Source organism: Mercenaria mercenaria, chromosome 7, assembly GCF_021730395.1.
Source record: "Mercenaria mercenaria strain notata chromosome 7, MADL_Memer_1, whole genome shotgun sequence".
Taxonomy (NCBI): Eukaryota; Metazoa; Mollusca; class Bivalvia; order Venerida; family Veneridae; genus Mercenaria; species Mercenaria mercenaria.
This window is the reverse complement of record NC_069367.1, coordinates 84,993,592-85,010,935: the sequence shown is the minus strand read 5'-3', so window position 1 is coordinate 85,010,935 and position 17,344 is coordinate 84,993,592. Positions and strand designations below refer to the sequence as shown.

Genomic DNA, 17,344 nt, shown 5'->3' with positions numbered 1-17,344 from the left:
ATCTCTAGAAAAAGCAAGAAGGCCTGACAAATTGCTCATAACCAATGCAGTAAGACAAGTTAAAGAGTACATGACAGTAGAAATGAATTTTGTAGTATAAGAGTACTCACTAAAACATTATTCATGGTTAAGAAGTTTAGCTGGTGCTAGGGCCGTGGGCAGGGTTGCATTTTCCATTACTGCTCATTAACAGACTCAATCAACCCGAGTATGCAATTTTCACTGTTTGCATTGTTCTCAGTGCTTCCGACGGATCTTCTTTCCAGATTTTATTTTACTCTGTACAATGCCAGGTGTAGAGAGGAAGCAGCTAGATTACTCTTGAGTGAGTGGGAAATGGCCCAGACAGGTGCCTGGCCAGATCATATTGCGAGAATAAATGATCCGGCTGAAAAATTCGTATTAGGACAATACAAATTATTTTACCTAAAGGGAGAGGAGGGAAATTTGTTTCAGTATTACATGTAGTTCTTAAAGATGTAATTCAGGCCAAACATATTAAACACTGACAGAACGTGAGACATTGTGATCACTCGATGTCCGTCATCTGTCTATCAACATTTAGCTTGTGTTAGCGGTAGAGGCTGCATTTTGTAATGGCAAGATAGAGTTAATAATGTAGCCATCTGATGAGCATTTTTTGTGCAGATTATTCTTCATTTTGAAAAGTGTTTCTTTGAATATTGCTTTTTAATAAAAAAAGCACATTTGGGATCAGAAAAGAAAATATGTTCCTCTTTTTAACAAAAGGAAAAGATCCGCATTGTTCTGGTTTTCATGTTGTTGACCGATTTTGTAACAATAGTGGAGTAAAGCTTACTGCTGCGATAGAAGTGACATTTTGTATTTGATTTTAACCAAACTTACAAACAACGTAAGTCACAGTAAGATCTCGATTCATTTTGAAAACCAGCTAGATTCCATCATGAGTTCTAGAATTATTGCCCCTGAAATAAACTAATTTTTCTATATTGGCTCTTTCAGCCATATAGAGGTTTCATTTATGCTTTGATTTGGAACAAACTTACAACGCATTATTATATTGATGATCTCTAGGCTTGGCTCGAAAATTGGGTCATGTCGGGTCAAAAACTATGTCGCCTGGAAAAGCTTGTAAAAACGTGTAAGTGTAAGACACAATCTGAAAGGAAACAGGTGTTGGTAGAAAAGTGCTGAACAGTTTCAACACGAAAATAGTGAGACCTGTTTGTCGAAAACGACTCAACGAAGACAGAACATGATGAAAACAGAAATCATACAGTTCCTTGAATGGGAACATCATGTCAGTATTCAGATGCCTGGGAAAAAGATACCAAAGCCCATGAACCAAGGTGATAAGAGACACGTGCATATCCTCAATGATTATCTAGAGAATATATATCAAAAGTATAAAGCAGAAAACCCAAACATAAAGATTTCTAAATAAAGTCCAAGACATTAAAGCTGACAATGAAAACGTAAAGTGGCAGATGAAAGTTCCTGTTGTTAGATAATTTGTTTTGGCTAAATATGAGGTCAAACAGTATGTGGGCAAATTCCTATAGGTCGACTCCAATGAAAAGGATGCGCATGTTTCGTTCATGGAAAAGACCCGTGGCAAAGGGTCGATACCACTGTTCAGATGGCCTTCAAGACCTGATGAATTGTGGGTAGACTTTGAAAACATCATATCTTTAATGGAGGATTCTTCCCCCATGGCAAAACCAAAAGGCAGTATATATTGAATGATAAATGCCTCTGCTTTCTTTGCTAACTGATTTTCCGACTGATGTTCATTTTTCGACAATTTAACTTTAGAGTTTGTGTGTTAACGTATCTGATGACATTTTTTGTTTGACTCCACTAGCAATAGCAGAAGTACTAATATAAGTTATATTCACATAATTATGTACATTTACATTGAATGTGTTTGAGAAAATACAGTATTCTTTATATACTACTTTTCTTACTGAATTTGCATTTAAACTTCAACCATAATAAATGATTAATTTTTAACTGCTTTTTTATTTATTTTACTTGTCAGAAGAATTTGTATAATTGATCTATTGTTAATGTAACATATAAGCACAGATAGTGCTCGACTCCCTTTTCAAACTATCTTTGTTTTAACTATTGTTGAATTGCTGTTAATAATAGACTTTGGGTCATTTGTGGCTGATTTGGGTTCATTATGCCGATAGCTGGATCCCAGGTTCACACATTGCGTCATATATAAGAGTTAAAGGGAACCGGACATTTAATAGAGCAGGCACTCGTTGTAAAACGTTATGTAAAATTTGGACCAATCAGAAACAAATTCTAAAAATAGCACGTCTGCTGGGGTATAAATAGGTAGATTGATGACAGAGAGCTCATTCGGTATCCAGCGGTTGAAGAAGACACATCGAGGATTCAGCTAATAATTTATCCCAGTACCTTGAGAAGGAGACTATTGCAGTTACTCTGTCAGGGCGGATAAATTATTAAAAAGAAGACTTTGCAAGTTCTTGGACTAAAGAAGAGTAGCAGAATTTCGATAAGGTTTCGAGCTATAGGGCCAGCGCATAGGAATTTTACCTTAAGGTAATTGAATACTATAGACGATAGCATATATAGGCTGAGCATCGGAAAGCTGAGACAGAGACCCAGAGATTGGCAATCTACTGAGATAGTAGGAGAGTTCCAGCTTATAGATGGTTCAGCATTATTGGCGAAATACAGTTAAGGCATAGGGGATATACCTATATGGTGATTGAATGCTACATGTGATAGCATATAGGCGATGAGCATCCAGGAGTCAGGGCAATCATATAGAGTTGAGAAGACAGAGGCCGAGCATCTATGCGATAGGACTCGTGTGTTGTTGATTCAAAGACATTGTCTGACGGGAACTTTAACAAAAACACCAGTCAAGTATAGAGTCTCCAGCCTATAGGAGTTTGAGCTGATTGTTAGTTTGAAACATTTAGTGATTTGCCTGATCCCTGAAATTGTCTAGCTCATAATAGAAATCATTTACAAATCATTGGTACACGAATCATTTTGGCAAGGTAGCCAGAGGAAAATTCAATATCGGATGTATTTGGTCTCGCCAGATTTACGTTTTAACAAAGGACATTCTACATCGTTTGTCAGCTAGTCTAAGACATAGTCACCTTAGCGATTGGACCCAAACCATTGTTCACGATACTAAAGGCGTAGGCACTTCCCTGGGTCAAATAACCAGTATCCTGACAATTTGTGGGCTCGTCCGGGATCTATATCCAAGGAGGTACAGAGACTAGTGGTTTTGACGTTCTGTTGGTGTACCAGAAGGCGCTGTGACAGCAGGTAGTCTGAGCTACATACAATTGAGTTTCAGAGGTAGTTCGAGCTTAAGGGTTCAAGATAGATTATGATAAATGGGTTTCAATGGGAGAACGTATGGGTCTCTCAGGATCAGAGCTCATAGAGTTTGTTGACAGAAAAGAGAAGAAGTGTACTGAACGTGAAGAACGCATGTTGAGACGGGAAGACGAGAAGAGGAAAGGCGGCGCAATGAGGATGAACAACGTGGGTTTGAGGCTCAAGAAGCCGAGAAGAAGCGACTGTTTGAACTTGAGCAGACCGAGAAGTTACCGCTTTATGTGGAACAAAAACGGGATTATGAAGATAAGCAAGCCGAGAAGAAAATATTGTTTGAAATTGAACGATTAACGGAAGAACGTGCGTTGAAGGAACAGGCGTTGGAGATGCTTAAAATAAAGGCTGATGCTGGAGCTTTGGGAGCTGACAAAGGTGCTGAGCACTTAAGCGGTAAAACATTGCGGCCAAGGATGCCGTAATTCGAAGAAAGTAAAGATGATATGGATGCATACCTTGAACGATACGAACGATTTGCAAAAAGCCAGGGATGGAAAGAAGAGACATGGGCTGTGAGCCTCAGCTCATTACCCACAGGAAAAGGCCTGGACGTATATACAGTCATGCCTCCAGACCAAGCCAATGACTATACGGCATTTCTGAAGCGTTATCAGTTGATAGAGGGAAGTTTTAGATTGAAGTTCAGGAATGTATGCCAGAGCGTGGCGAAACTGTTTTTCAGTTCATGGCAAGGCTGGACAGGTACTTCAGTCGATGGACAGAAATGGGAGAAGTTGACAATACGTTTGAAATGCTGAAAGACCTTATGTTCAGAGACGACTTCATCTAAACTTGTTCTAAGGACCTTGTTTTATTCATAAAGGAAAGGGTTGCAAAGTCAAGAGCTGAGATTACACAGTTGGCAGAACAATATATTGAAGCTCATGGCGGCCCTATCACATCTAACAGGACGAATAGAAATAATTTGTCATGCAGCAAGGAGCTACAGCCTTCGACCGAGGTTCAGCCAGTGTCCCAGCACACACAAAGAGAAAAGTCAACTTTTAAGAAGCCCATATGTTTCATATGTAGTAAGGAATAAGGAAGACCATATAGCACGAGAATGCCGAGACCTATCCAAGAGGAAAGTAAGTGGTGCAGCTTAAGCTAGTAGTGGGTCCTATGTGGAAAGACAGAAAAATAGGCATGGAATGCAAAATACTACACCTACATACAGGAGAAAGGAAGGCCAAGCGCACAAAGACAGACAGTCGAATGAAAGAAAAGTTTCAGCTTCATGCATAGCTGTACCATTAGATGACGAACAGGTTACAGACAACATAGAAAAATGATGACTTATGTTAGGAGATGGTCAATTCGTTTCGGTCATAGCAAGCACCTGTACCATTGATTCAGTAACAGGTGAAAGGAACATAGTACTGAAGAAAGGATATATAGGTGATAAAGAAGTTCAGGTTTTGAGGGATACAGGGTGTGAGCTGGCAGCTGTCAGGAAAGATCTCGTAGCAGAGAATCTAATGTCAGATAAGAAGTACCTTATGGTTGCGACTGATGGACGATCAAAGACAGTACCTGCAGCAAAGATGCAGGTTGATACACCATATTCTATTGGTGAAGTGCAATGGTTTTGCCGACCATGACATGCGATTTGATAATCGGAAATATAAAAGGAGTTTCTGATAGGCCAGATATAAACTGGAAAACCCGAGATGAAAGACAGTTTTCATCCGGCGAGAATGTTGCTGCAACTGGGATGACAGAAATCCAGTATGCAATAAATATAGTAACTTCAAAATCATCCGAGGTTTGCGAAGTCAAAGAGCAAACGTTTAATATTGAGCAAATGAAAATTGCTCAGAAAGATGATGAGACGTTAAAGAAACTTTGGACTTATGCTAAAGATAAGGCGAAACTGAAAACAAAAAGAGGTTTCAGGTTTCATTTTGAAGTGAAGAAATACGTATTATATAGAATCTTCATGGAAAAGAAGGGCAGAGTTGTTAAACAGATAGTAGTCCCAACACAGTTCAGAAATGTTATGACATTAGCTCATAAGTCAAAAGTCAAGGGACACTTATCAGCTAAACAGACAGTGGATGAAATATGCACAAGGTTTCACTGGCCAGGTATAACAAACGAAGTAACAAGGTTTTGCCGGTTATGTGATGTAAGCCAGAAAGACAGGCATGGCATCAAAGAGCAGTAACGGTAGATATCGTTTGCGAGAATATAGGCATTATGATAGAACAGAAAGAAACTGGAGACAATCTGATCTCAGAGCAGAGTCACACAATTATACTGATAGAGGATGTGACCAAGATCATGAGAGGTCATCTACGAAGAAGTTCATGAAAAGAGGATCACGCTGGCCTAACAAAAACGGCATATATAGATATATTAACAGACTAGAAGATAGTGGTTATAAAGATCATAGCCCAAATAAATCTGACCATAAGAAGTCACGGAGACAGAATGACATGAGAGATGATCTCGGTAAAGGGTTTATTTTTAGGTCTGACAGGAGCTATCATGAAAAAAAGAGATGAAAACAATTATTATGACAAAGGATAAGATGACAAGTACGCTAACGATCAGAGAAATAAATGAATATCATTTATGATAATAGTAGAATAAAAAGGTCTGATGATGAACGTTGTATGATATTCTTTATATTATATACCTTATTTTGAGTCTTTTAGAGATGATTGAACTTTGATCAGAATATTACTGAATATTCGTTATTGATAGCAGTGATACATGATTTATAAAAATCGAGAAATAGTAAAAAGAAAAGGAGATTTTTGTATATTTTGTATATCCCTTAAATGTTTGAAAATCTGAAAGTATTTTCTTGAGAAGGGGGCTATTGTCAGAATAATTTGTATAATTGATCTATTGTTAATGTAACATATAAGCACAGATAGTGCTCGACTCCCTTTTTTGAATTGCTGTTAATAATAGACTTTGGGCCATTTGTGGCTGATTTGGGTTCATTATGTCCATAGCTGGATCCCAGTATCACACATTGAGTCATATATAATAGTTAAAGAGAACCGGACATTTAATAGAGCAGGTACTCGTTGTAAAACGTTATGTAAAATTTGGACCAATCAGAAACAAGTTCTAAAAATAGCACGTCTGCTGGGCTATAAATAGAGAGCTCATTCGGTATCCAGCGGTTGAAGAAGACACATCGAGGATTCAACTAATAATTTATCCCAGTACCATGAGAAGGAGATTATTGCAGTTACTCTGTCAGGGCGGATAAATTATTAAAAAGAAGACTTTAGAAGTTCTTGGACTAAAGAAGAGTAGCAGGATTTCGATAGGTTTCGAGCTATAGGGCCAGCGCATAGGAATTTTACCTTAAGGTAATTGAATACTATAAACGATAGCATATATAGGCTGAGCATCGGAAAGCTGAGACAGAGACCCAGAGTTTGGAAAAATTTACTGAGATACTAGGAGAGTTCCAGCTTATAGATGGTTCAGCATTATTGGCGAAGTACAGCCAATGCATAGGGGATATACCTATATGGTGATTGAATGCTACATGTGATAGCATATAGGCGATGAGCATCCAGGAGTCAGGGTAATCATATAAAGTGTGAGAGGACAGAGGCCGAGCATCTATGCGATAGGAATCGTATGTTGTTGATTCAAAGACATTGTCTGACGGGAACTTCAACAAAAACACCAGTCTAGTATAGAGTTTCCAGCCTATAGGAGGTTTAGCTGATTGAAAATTGTTAGTTTGAAACATTTAGTGATTTGCCTGATCCCTGAAACTGTCTGGCTCATAATATGAATCATTTACAAATCATTGGTACACGAATCATTTTGGCAAGGTTGCCAGAGGAAAATTCAATATCGGAGATATTTGGTCTCGCCAGCTTTACGTTTTAACAAAGGACATTCTACATCGTTTGTCAGCTAGTCTAAGACATAGTCACCTTAGCGATTGGACCTAAACCATTGTTCAAGATACTAAAGGCGTAGGCACTTCCCTGGGTCTTATAACCAGTATCCTGACATTACTGATGGCATTATACAGAAACGATGGAGTAGAAAAAAAAAGTAAGGTATAAAAATTGGTCAAACAATATACATATGTTATGATAATGTTTGTTGTAATAGTTCTTTTTCACATTTTCATTCATTAGATGTGTTCATTCATTCATTGTTGCATTTCATCAGGTATACCTCTGGTTAACGCATAAAATTATCATCACATATACATAAAATAATAAGTATAAATCAAGTAAGATAGTAAGCAAAAGATTTTTAATATAGTTACCTTTGTAATATGATAGTTATTGTAAGATTTGTGTTAAACAATAGCAATGTAATTTTGAAAGAGATATGAAAGTGCTCAGGTAAGAAGAAATGTTTCAGTTGATTACACAATGCAAAACGTAGAACAGAAACAAAATATTGTTAATTTTGATTTACATACATAAATGTTTCTAAATTTCCATAACAACGTTTTACATGATACAAAAGTGTAATTTTGTCAAACTTAAGTGTACTGATTAACGTATCTGATGAGAAAAGTCTACACCTTTAAAAAATATGAGTTTTATGTGTATCAAGTTGATTTGGAATCACCCATTATCAGTTTTATGAAACTTGTATGTTGTAATTTCAATAAACATTGAAATAGGTTTGATCAGATTTACTTTGATTTTTTCCATTTTCAAAAACGAAGTTGGAACTTATAGTGATTTTGTTGTTGTTGGATTTAAAGTCGCACCGACACTTGATAGGTCATATGGCGACATTCCAGCTTTAATGGTAAAGGAAGACCCCAGGTGCCCCTCCGTGCATTATTTCATCACGAGCGGGCACCTGGGTAGAACCACCGACCTTCCGTAAACCAGCTGGATGGCTTCCTCACTTGAAGGCTTCAACGCCCTGAGTGAGGCTCGAACCCACATTGATGAGGGGCAAGTGATTTGAAGTCAACGACCTTAACCACCCGGCCACGGAGGCCCCCCACCCTTAAGTTAATTTTAACGCGTTGTTAATTTACATATTTTTAAATGGCATTTGTAGCATAGAAGAAATTAACTTGTATCTACACCGTTCAATTTGTTTCGTATAAAATAACGTGTCTACACCGCTCAACGTGTTGGTACGCCACTGTATTGACAATTTAAAAATCGTAAAAATTTTGATATTTCCAGTTAAGTTTCGTAAAGCCAAGCATTACCATCGTAAAGAACCGGCAAAAAAGCTTCAAAATACCAGAGAAATATTCAAACAGATATGATTATTGAATGAGATATGACCGAAAATAATGAGCGTTTTCCGATTTGATTTTAATTTCATCAAATTGGCACATTCTGCTTCAATATAATTCGAGAAACAATGACATCAACAAACTTTTAGATAATACCGATGAGGAACATGTTATTCCGCTATCATTTGCTACAAGTGTGGCCGTTAAAAGTGTTGAAGAAAACATGTTATCAATGAAAAACTGGAACACCTACCTGTGTTGACTTTCCGCTATCTTGGAAGTGTCTAAACATTTACGGCCGTACAGCTTACAAGACAGGGCTACTTTTGATTAAGTATTTCTCAAATTGATCATAAATAAACCTCTCTATGTCTTTAGAGACAACATTTACTATTGAGACTTGACGGTAATTTCCATCTGTCTTGTCATTCTTCTTGTATAAGGGGACTACTCTGGCAGACTTAAGATACTACAGAAAATGAAAAGCTATTCGATTGAATACCTTTTGAGGAATTGAAATTGATAACAAAGCTCCTACCAAAATAACTAACAATATTTGGTAATTTACTTAATAGCTTGTCAGCTGTAAGGACACAGGTTATATGACCCAGGGAAGTGCATACGCATTACGTATCTTGAACAATAATATAGGTCCTATCCCTAAGGTGACTATGTCTTAGACTAGCTGACAAACGAAATATAATGTCCATTGTTAAAACGTAAAGCTGGCTATACCAAATATCTCATATATAGATTTTTCCTCTGGCTACCTTGTCTAAATGATACATGTACCAATGATTCGTAAATTATTTTTATTATGAGCAAGACAATTTCAGGGATCAGACAAATCACTAAATGTTTCAAACTAACAATCTTCAATTAAAAATGATGAGTTCAAACTCCTATAGGCTTGAGACTCTATACATGACTGGTCTTTTTGTTGAAGTTCCCGTCAGACAATGTCTCTGAATCAACAACATACGATTCCTATCGCATAGATGCTCGGCCTCTGTCCCATAACACTCTATATGATTGCCCTGACTCTTGGATGCTTAGCGCCTATATGCTGTCATATGCAGCATTCAGTTACCATATAGGTATATCCCCTATGCCTTTGCTGTCTATAAGCTGGAACTCTCTGGAACGGTCTTTGGCTCAGCTTCCCGATGCTCAGCCTATATCTGCTATTGTCTATAGAATTCAACTACCCTTAAGGTAAAACTCCTATGCGCTGGCCCTATAGCTCGAAATCGTGTTGAAATTCTGCAACTCTTCTTTAGTCTATAACTTTAAACGTCATCTTTTTAATAATTTATCCGCCCTGACAGGGTAACTGCAATAGTCTCCTTATCTAGGTACTGGGATAAATTATTAGTTGAATCCTCGATGTGTCTACTTCAACCAATGGATATAGAATGCCTTCTCTGCCATTCATCTTCCTAATTATGCCTTAGCGGACGTGTTTTTTTAGAACTTGTTCCTGATTGGTCCACATTTATACATAGCGTTTTACAACGACATAATGTGTGATGCTGTAATCCAGCTATTTACATAATGAACTCAAAAAGCCACAGCACTTCGACAATAATTATAGCAATGATAGCATGGAAAGGGAGCCAAGCACTATCTGTGCTTAATGTGTTACGTTATCAATATATCAAACATACAAATTATTCTGATATCAACAACAGAAGTATAAAAAGTAAGTTTATTAAAACTGCTACTATCAATGTTCAACCCTATGTTACTTGAGCACTGAGAATTTTTATTCGGTAATCTTAGTAGGTTTTAAAGGCACTTCCAAAGAGACTTAGAGTCATTCTGATTATTTTCAACAGAAAATTAAAAAAGTTCTGATTTGTCTTATTTATAACATAGCAAGCTTTGTTTCCATAGCCCTAAAGTGATATAAGTTTTCTCAGTTTTTTCTCTCTTGCAATTATGGAAAGCCTTATTTTCTGCCTTAATACATTGTAGAACTTCAGAGTTAGCCCACTCCTTAGTCCTTTGTATAATACGCACCTGATTTGACAGGAGCAATTGTATCAAGTGCAGATAAAAAAGATTAATTTGAAGTTATTCCAAACAGTTTTTTCATCTTCAAAACATAAACCTGGTGTCCAATCTGATCCTAAAAGAGACTGTTTAAAACCCTCTTCTGTATAGTGTTTATGAGATCGAACAGTAAAAGTATTGTGCTTACCTATTGATTTACGAGTAACTTTCCTGGTTCAAAATGTCATCATATGGTCATTAACACTATAGTTAATTACATCACTCTGTGGGATGTTTTCTGGATCCGATACAAGAATTAATTCAATTATTGTAGAAATCGATGGTGTAAGCCTAGTAAATTGCACTTGTTTGAGACTAAAAATATCGCACATATAATTAAAACTTCAAACTAGTGAGCATCTACAATTAGACACGTCTGTGTTTAGGTTCCCTAAGATCACTGTTTTAGAGTTATTCAAGGAAGGATTTGCTGAAAATATTGCTTCTACAATTTCATAAAAATCATTTTGCCTCATGCGTTTTTCATTATTCTTTATATTTCTAATCCATATACCTTCATGTTTTGATTTATTTAGTTTTAAACCAGAATATACATCGAACTCATCGATAATTTGATTGGCAAAAGGAATTTCTGACTTGTCTTTCAAGAAAAGTGTAGTATCATCTGCTTATTGAGTCAATTTCAAATGCCTAATTTCTTTAATCATTAATTGCAATTCCATTTATATTTTGATTTTCACGGATTTTAATTGCCATAATTTTGGCTACAATAATAAAAGGTAAAGCTGATAATGGACATCCTTGTGGTATATCTCGTGAAATTTTAAAGAAATCAGATTTCCACCCATTATTAATTACGCATGAGGATATATTGTTATATAATGTCTTAACCAAATTTATGAAGGCCAATGTGTTTAAGACATTAAACATGAAGTCCCAGTTTGGGGCCTTCGTAGCCGAGTAGTTACTGTTGTTGACTTCAAACCATTTGCCCCTCATCGATGAGGGTTCGAAACCTCATTTGGGGAGTAGAAATCTTCACGTGAGAAAGCCATTCAGCTGGCTTACGGAAGGTCGGTGGTTCTACCCAGGTGCCCGCTCGTGATGAAATTGTGGAAGGAGGGGCCTTCCTCCACCATTAAAGCTGGAAAGTCGCCATATGACCTAAAATTATGTCGGTGCGACGTTAAACCCAACAAAATAAATAAATAAATGAAGTTCCAGTGTGTCAAAAGCTTTCTTAAAATCTACAAATAGAATAACACTATTCATTTCAATAAGGTCTGCGTAATCGATAATATCTTAAATAAAATAAGGCGAATTTTACAACTAATGTATAGGTTATTTATGTACTCTTGCTGGTCAAGACTATTTTTGGAAGGGCATGTTGAAGTCGTTTAGCTAAAACTTCAAGAATCTCCACTGCAGAACTAGTGTTATATGTATTGAAACAAACCTGATAATCTACTATGACAAAATTATACAGATCTATGACAAGAATGATAATTTTAATTTTATTATTACATCCTGATGAAAACTCATTGTGAACCAAAACTAGTAGATCTATAAATAAACACAGTTTAAATCTATCTGGTGTTCAGGCGTGTTGTACATCTACTTTATTTATTCTTAGTAATTTTATTATTGTACATTTCCCCCATTTGGAAGGGAATGTACCTCGGGCATTGTGTATATATTTCTCAATTAATTATTTTTGCCAGAGCGTGTATTCATGTGAATAATTGCAACGAACGTAATATATATAACAAATATATTTCTTCAGCAAGCTTAACGTTATCAAATATTGCGTAAATATTTCGTAATTCAAATTTGGTTTTAAAATTTAAGAAGCTTCTGCGAGATCTGATTTGTATTGGAATGCTGTTTATAAACTTCGTGCGATTTTTGGGTTATGGTAATTTTTCCAACTGTATATGGTTAAATTATAAAACGTTTTATTATAATAGGTTACGACCCAACTGTTTTGAGACACATCGCATGTAAAGTGTTCAACACGTTTACAGTTGGACACAGCGCTTTCCTCTTTCATTGTGCCTGACGGAAGAGGGGGGACTCCCATCTGGACTGAACTGTTTTGAGTTCTTTTATCTGGCCTTTCGTCGGACCTTTTGGTTGTTTATGCATTGAGTAGATACGATTTTGGTTCTTTAGGTTTGCCTTTAATATAACTATACAGGAGCAATTTTGTGCTTGACATGCCTTGCCTTTTGCTTCCATTACCTGTGTTAGAGATTCATCCGGCAGTGATTACTTATATTTACACTACCCAGTGACTTTAGAATATGATGGCGGTAAGAATGAGATTGGGTGCGCACCATTAACCAGTTTAAGCTCTTCAGTGTTTTTTTTTTTGCCACTTAACTCTCCAAGATGGTGTCCCTCAGTGGTTCATTATTTGTTTGTTTTGTGCTTGTGATTGTGTGTGTGTATGTGCGATGTTGGTTACGCGTTTTTCTGGGGCTGCGATTTTTTGAACGAGACATGCCGTGTTTGATATTTATCCTTGTTATTTGAGCGGCGTTTTGCAACAAGCAACAAAGAATTATTCTGCCAGACAACATGAATTACATATAAGTTTTAATTTGGTTTCTCCCAATGTACGTTTGTCATACTTAAATGAATGTAAGAAAATAACTTAATCAATTGCAATCTGAACACGTGCTGAGATAAATAGGGAAAGCGCAGATATACAAAATGCTTCGTCGTTAGTTTGATCCCTGGATGAGGAGTATTTTCCCATAGTCGAGAGATAAAAGGCCTTGTTTTTAAAATCATTCGTACCCTTCCTCTGAATTATGTGCGTAATTGCAGCTGCTTGATGAGTAGAAGCACATGATTAAAGAAACCTAGTCCATCATTACATAACTGAAATACTGAAATACTGTTGACAAGCGATAATAAGCACAAAACAAACAAACCCAGTCTCAACCTTTCTTTAAAGTTTAGAACTTTGGTAATACATTTACCACTTTCAACTATATCATTTCAACAGGTGTGCTGGATAAGGAAATCCAAAAATATAATAGTCCTTGTAATATTTTAACCATAATTTGTTAATTAAACTATCTGGAACTTTTTGATAATACTGTTGTAAAAACTTATCGCTTGAATCAGATTCATAACCAGTTGCAAACCTTTCCGGGATGTCAGTTTTTCCACTGGCGCCGATCACTTTCAACACCATTTTAGTGTCATCGTAAAAATTGCTTAGGAGACCAATTAGGTCATATTGCATTTCACATGGCCGACACCTTTCAAAATATGGATAAATATGTCTGTCCAGTTTAATCATATTTTCGTTTATAATCAGTTGTAAATACTTTCTAAATGAAAACGATTTGTTGGTAAATTCCTTTGTATAAGCTCGTTTATTTCTATATGCAGATAGCAACCTTTCTAGTGGTTCTCTAATAAACATTATATTGGGACGGCGCTTTTCGGACATAACTTGTTGGAACTTTTGCTTGCGCTGCCTACTATACGGATCTACCATTCGTCTTGTAAGACTGTTGACATTCTCAGTAAAATTGTGGTCGAGAGCGTAAAGCACACGTTTTGTGTTTGTAGACGCCACTTTACAGTTATAGCAAATAGCTAAGTTATAACGACGACTAATCATAAATTGGCCATCGAATTTACATCTTGTATTGGGATAAAGTAGTATATTGTTTTCCTGTAGAAATGATTTACATCGTTCTCTTACAAACTTTGCACGTTGTCTTGCTGTAAGATTTTGTCCATTGTCATTTAACAACTTGTGCGTTATCTAGAAATATAAAATGAAGAAAAATGTTTAAACTGGAACTGTCACAGGAGTGACGGATAAACCCCAATAATTCGTCCTTACAAAAGTTGGGCAGATTTTAATTTAGAAATGGGTTATTACTACGTAAAATTGATGGTTTGTAGCCGAAGTCGAATTTGATCTGAATTTTATTTTGTTACACATATGCACGAAACATTCTTTAAATATTTTAAGCCTTGCATGAGTTGTTGTCCGGAAACCACCAGTTTGGCATATTTTAAGCTGGAAAGGGACCATAACAACGTCAAACAAATAATGGTTTGTAGCCAAAGTCAAACATGACCTGTATTCTATGATCTTACACTTGTGTATCAAACATTATCAAAATCTGTCAAGTCTTTCATGAGTTATTGTCCGGAAACAACAAATATTAACGGACGGACGGACCGACAAGGTCGTTCCTATATAGCCCCAAATGTTTTTGTGGGGTATGGAGAAACAAATTTGGTACCACTTTTTCGGTCAAAGAATCGTAAAGCTATTTTCAAGATAGTTAAAAATATAAAAAAAGTTATTTGAATTGAATTGATATTACAAATATAATAACTCATAATATATTACTCTTATATGTCATCTACTTTTGCACTTTAGTGTTCACATTTATTATGTTGACATTGACAAGTTGCAATCTGAACCAAAACCGATCTGTACAGAAAGTTACCCTGTCGTGCAGAAAATACTTACGTGAAAAGGAAAGCAAAACTCGAAATTAGCGAAAACTGAATGATGAAATGTAATGCAGAATGTAAAAAAGGATAATGGTCAGCTATGTTATTTGAAACATGGTCGGGTGCAAGGTTACTAAATCCGGAAATTTTCGAAAATGGCAGGTTGATTTTTTAATGGCTATTTTTTCTGTTCCCATTGATATATATTTTTTTTTACTAAAACTATGCTTTTCATATTATAATGGACAGTAGTGATAACATTAACTAAGTTAAGGTTATCATCGAAACGAACCCCAGGACCTGTTAATCTAATGACACATTTTAGGGGATATAAAAAGAACACAATTTCGGCTTTTTCTGTTTTTAAACAGAAAAATATATTTAAGCACAATGAAGTTTTCAGAAAACAGTTAGATGAGGAATACTTCTTTAAGTACTTTAAGCTTTGATATTTGTTAAAATAAATGCAAAAAGACAAAAAAATGACGAATAAAGAACCTATTTTGAAAATTAAATTTCTTGAAGCTACATTTAATGAGAAAGGTGTATGTATTATAAGTATTATACATTTTACATATAGATGTAAAAAATACATTCAAATGCACTTAAGCCTTTTAAAGAAAAAATGCGATACAACAGTAACATGAGTCCTGTCACATGTACAATTTAATGTTATTATAGAATGTTTACGCGCATTCTAGTAAAATTATCAGGGACACAGACTTGCCTTGTTTTCGGTGCTTCCGAGGGATCTACTTTCCAGATTTTAAACGGATAACAGTGAACACAAAATACACTAAAAAATTAACGTAACATACTTTTCTCTTCATTCTATACTAATCAACGTTGGAAGCTCATGTACTTGAAACCTGAATAAAAATTGTACTTGAGATTGTAGTAGCTAAAACATTGGATTACACGAAATAAAATAAATTGCTATGAAACAATTGTTTGAATTCACTTTGCTGACTAGGCATACTATCTCCTTGAACATTGCAAAAAGTATAAAGTTCGTAAAGGTGATTAGTTCAGTCTTTTAAACCACACAGCTATTCTGTATACGTTTATACGGTATCCTGTTTCCGCCATCGACTTTTCGACTACACAGATACGCGAAAACTTGAAATTAAGCATCTAATTTCAACTTTTCGTGCAATAAATTTATCGCGAAATGTCGAAATCTTGAAGTTTTTTACCCGACAATCGTCGTGCAAACGTCAACTTTTCGACCTTGAATCAAGCGCGAGAAGTAGAAATTAAGAGAGCTTATTTCAACTTCTCGTGCTAAGATATTTCTTTGAAAAGACGAAAAGTCGACGTTTGTAACACGACAATTGTCGTGCAAACGTTAACGTTTCGACTGTAGGGCGAAATATATAAATTTAAGTCTGAACTTCTACCTTTTGTGTCATTTCTTTGGCCGATAGTTTCGCGATATTATCGCTTAAATTTCGACTTTTCGTTCTAGGGTTAGGAATAATTTATCAAATTCTATTGGTTTGACACGTCGACATAAGACAGAAATGTATAATGCAAACGTATTGCTTGGATTAATTGAAGTTTAAGTTGGTTTATATTTCAATTAATAAACATTATTATTATAATAATATAAAATTTATTAAGTCTATGGTGCTGAACACTTCCCTTGACAATCCCATTGACAGCCTTTTCAAGTGCCTATTATTTGCAAATGTAGTTTCAGGAATAAGTAAAAAGCCGAACGTTTCCGTATAGAATCGTGTATTTCCGTGACAGTTCGTAGGGTCCGGGTCCGGTGTCCGCCGGGGATTAGCCATAACACCGGTGGTGATGTAGTGACATCAAACCCCGGTAAATTAGTCCTAGAACGAAAAGTCGAAATTTAAGTGATCATACCGCGAAATTATCGGCTAAAGAACTGACACGAAAAATAGAAGATAGGCCACTTAATTTTAACATGTTGTGCTAGATTATGGGTCGACAAGTTGATGATTGCACGACAATTCTTCGGTCAATAACGTCAAGATTTCTACTTTTCGCGGGACATATTTGCGCGAGTTGATGTTAAGTCTTTTAAAGTTCTAGTTTTCGCGCTTGATTCTAGATCGAGAAGTTGACTTTTACCGACAATTGTCGTGTTAAAAGATTCAAGCTTTCGACTTTTCGCGGTACAATTTTAGCGCGAAAAATTAAAATTAGATGCTTAATTTCAAGTTTTCTCGTATCTGTCTCGTCGAAAATTCGATGGCGGAAACAGGATTACGTACGTTA

General features: G+C 36.0%; 1 protein-coding gene across 1 annotated transcript in view; it reads right to left on the bottom strand.

The window, feature by feature from the left end:
- Positions 1–13,054: 13,054 nt before the first annotated feature.
- The window catches only part of LOC128545971 (carbohydrate sulfotransferase 14-like), a 59,587-nt gene continuing 55,297 nt past the window's right edge, over positions 13,055–17,344 (bottom strand). Inside the window, exon 2 of the mRNA XM_045329421.2 lies at positions 13,055–14,387. Within this exon, the coding sequence (XP_045185356.2) occupies positions 13,602–14,387 (786 nt within the window). The 3' untranslated portion in view covers positions 13,055–13,601. The remainder of the gene's footprint in view (positions 14,388–17,344) is intronic.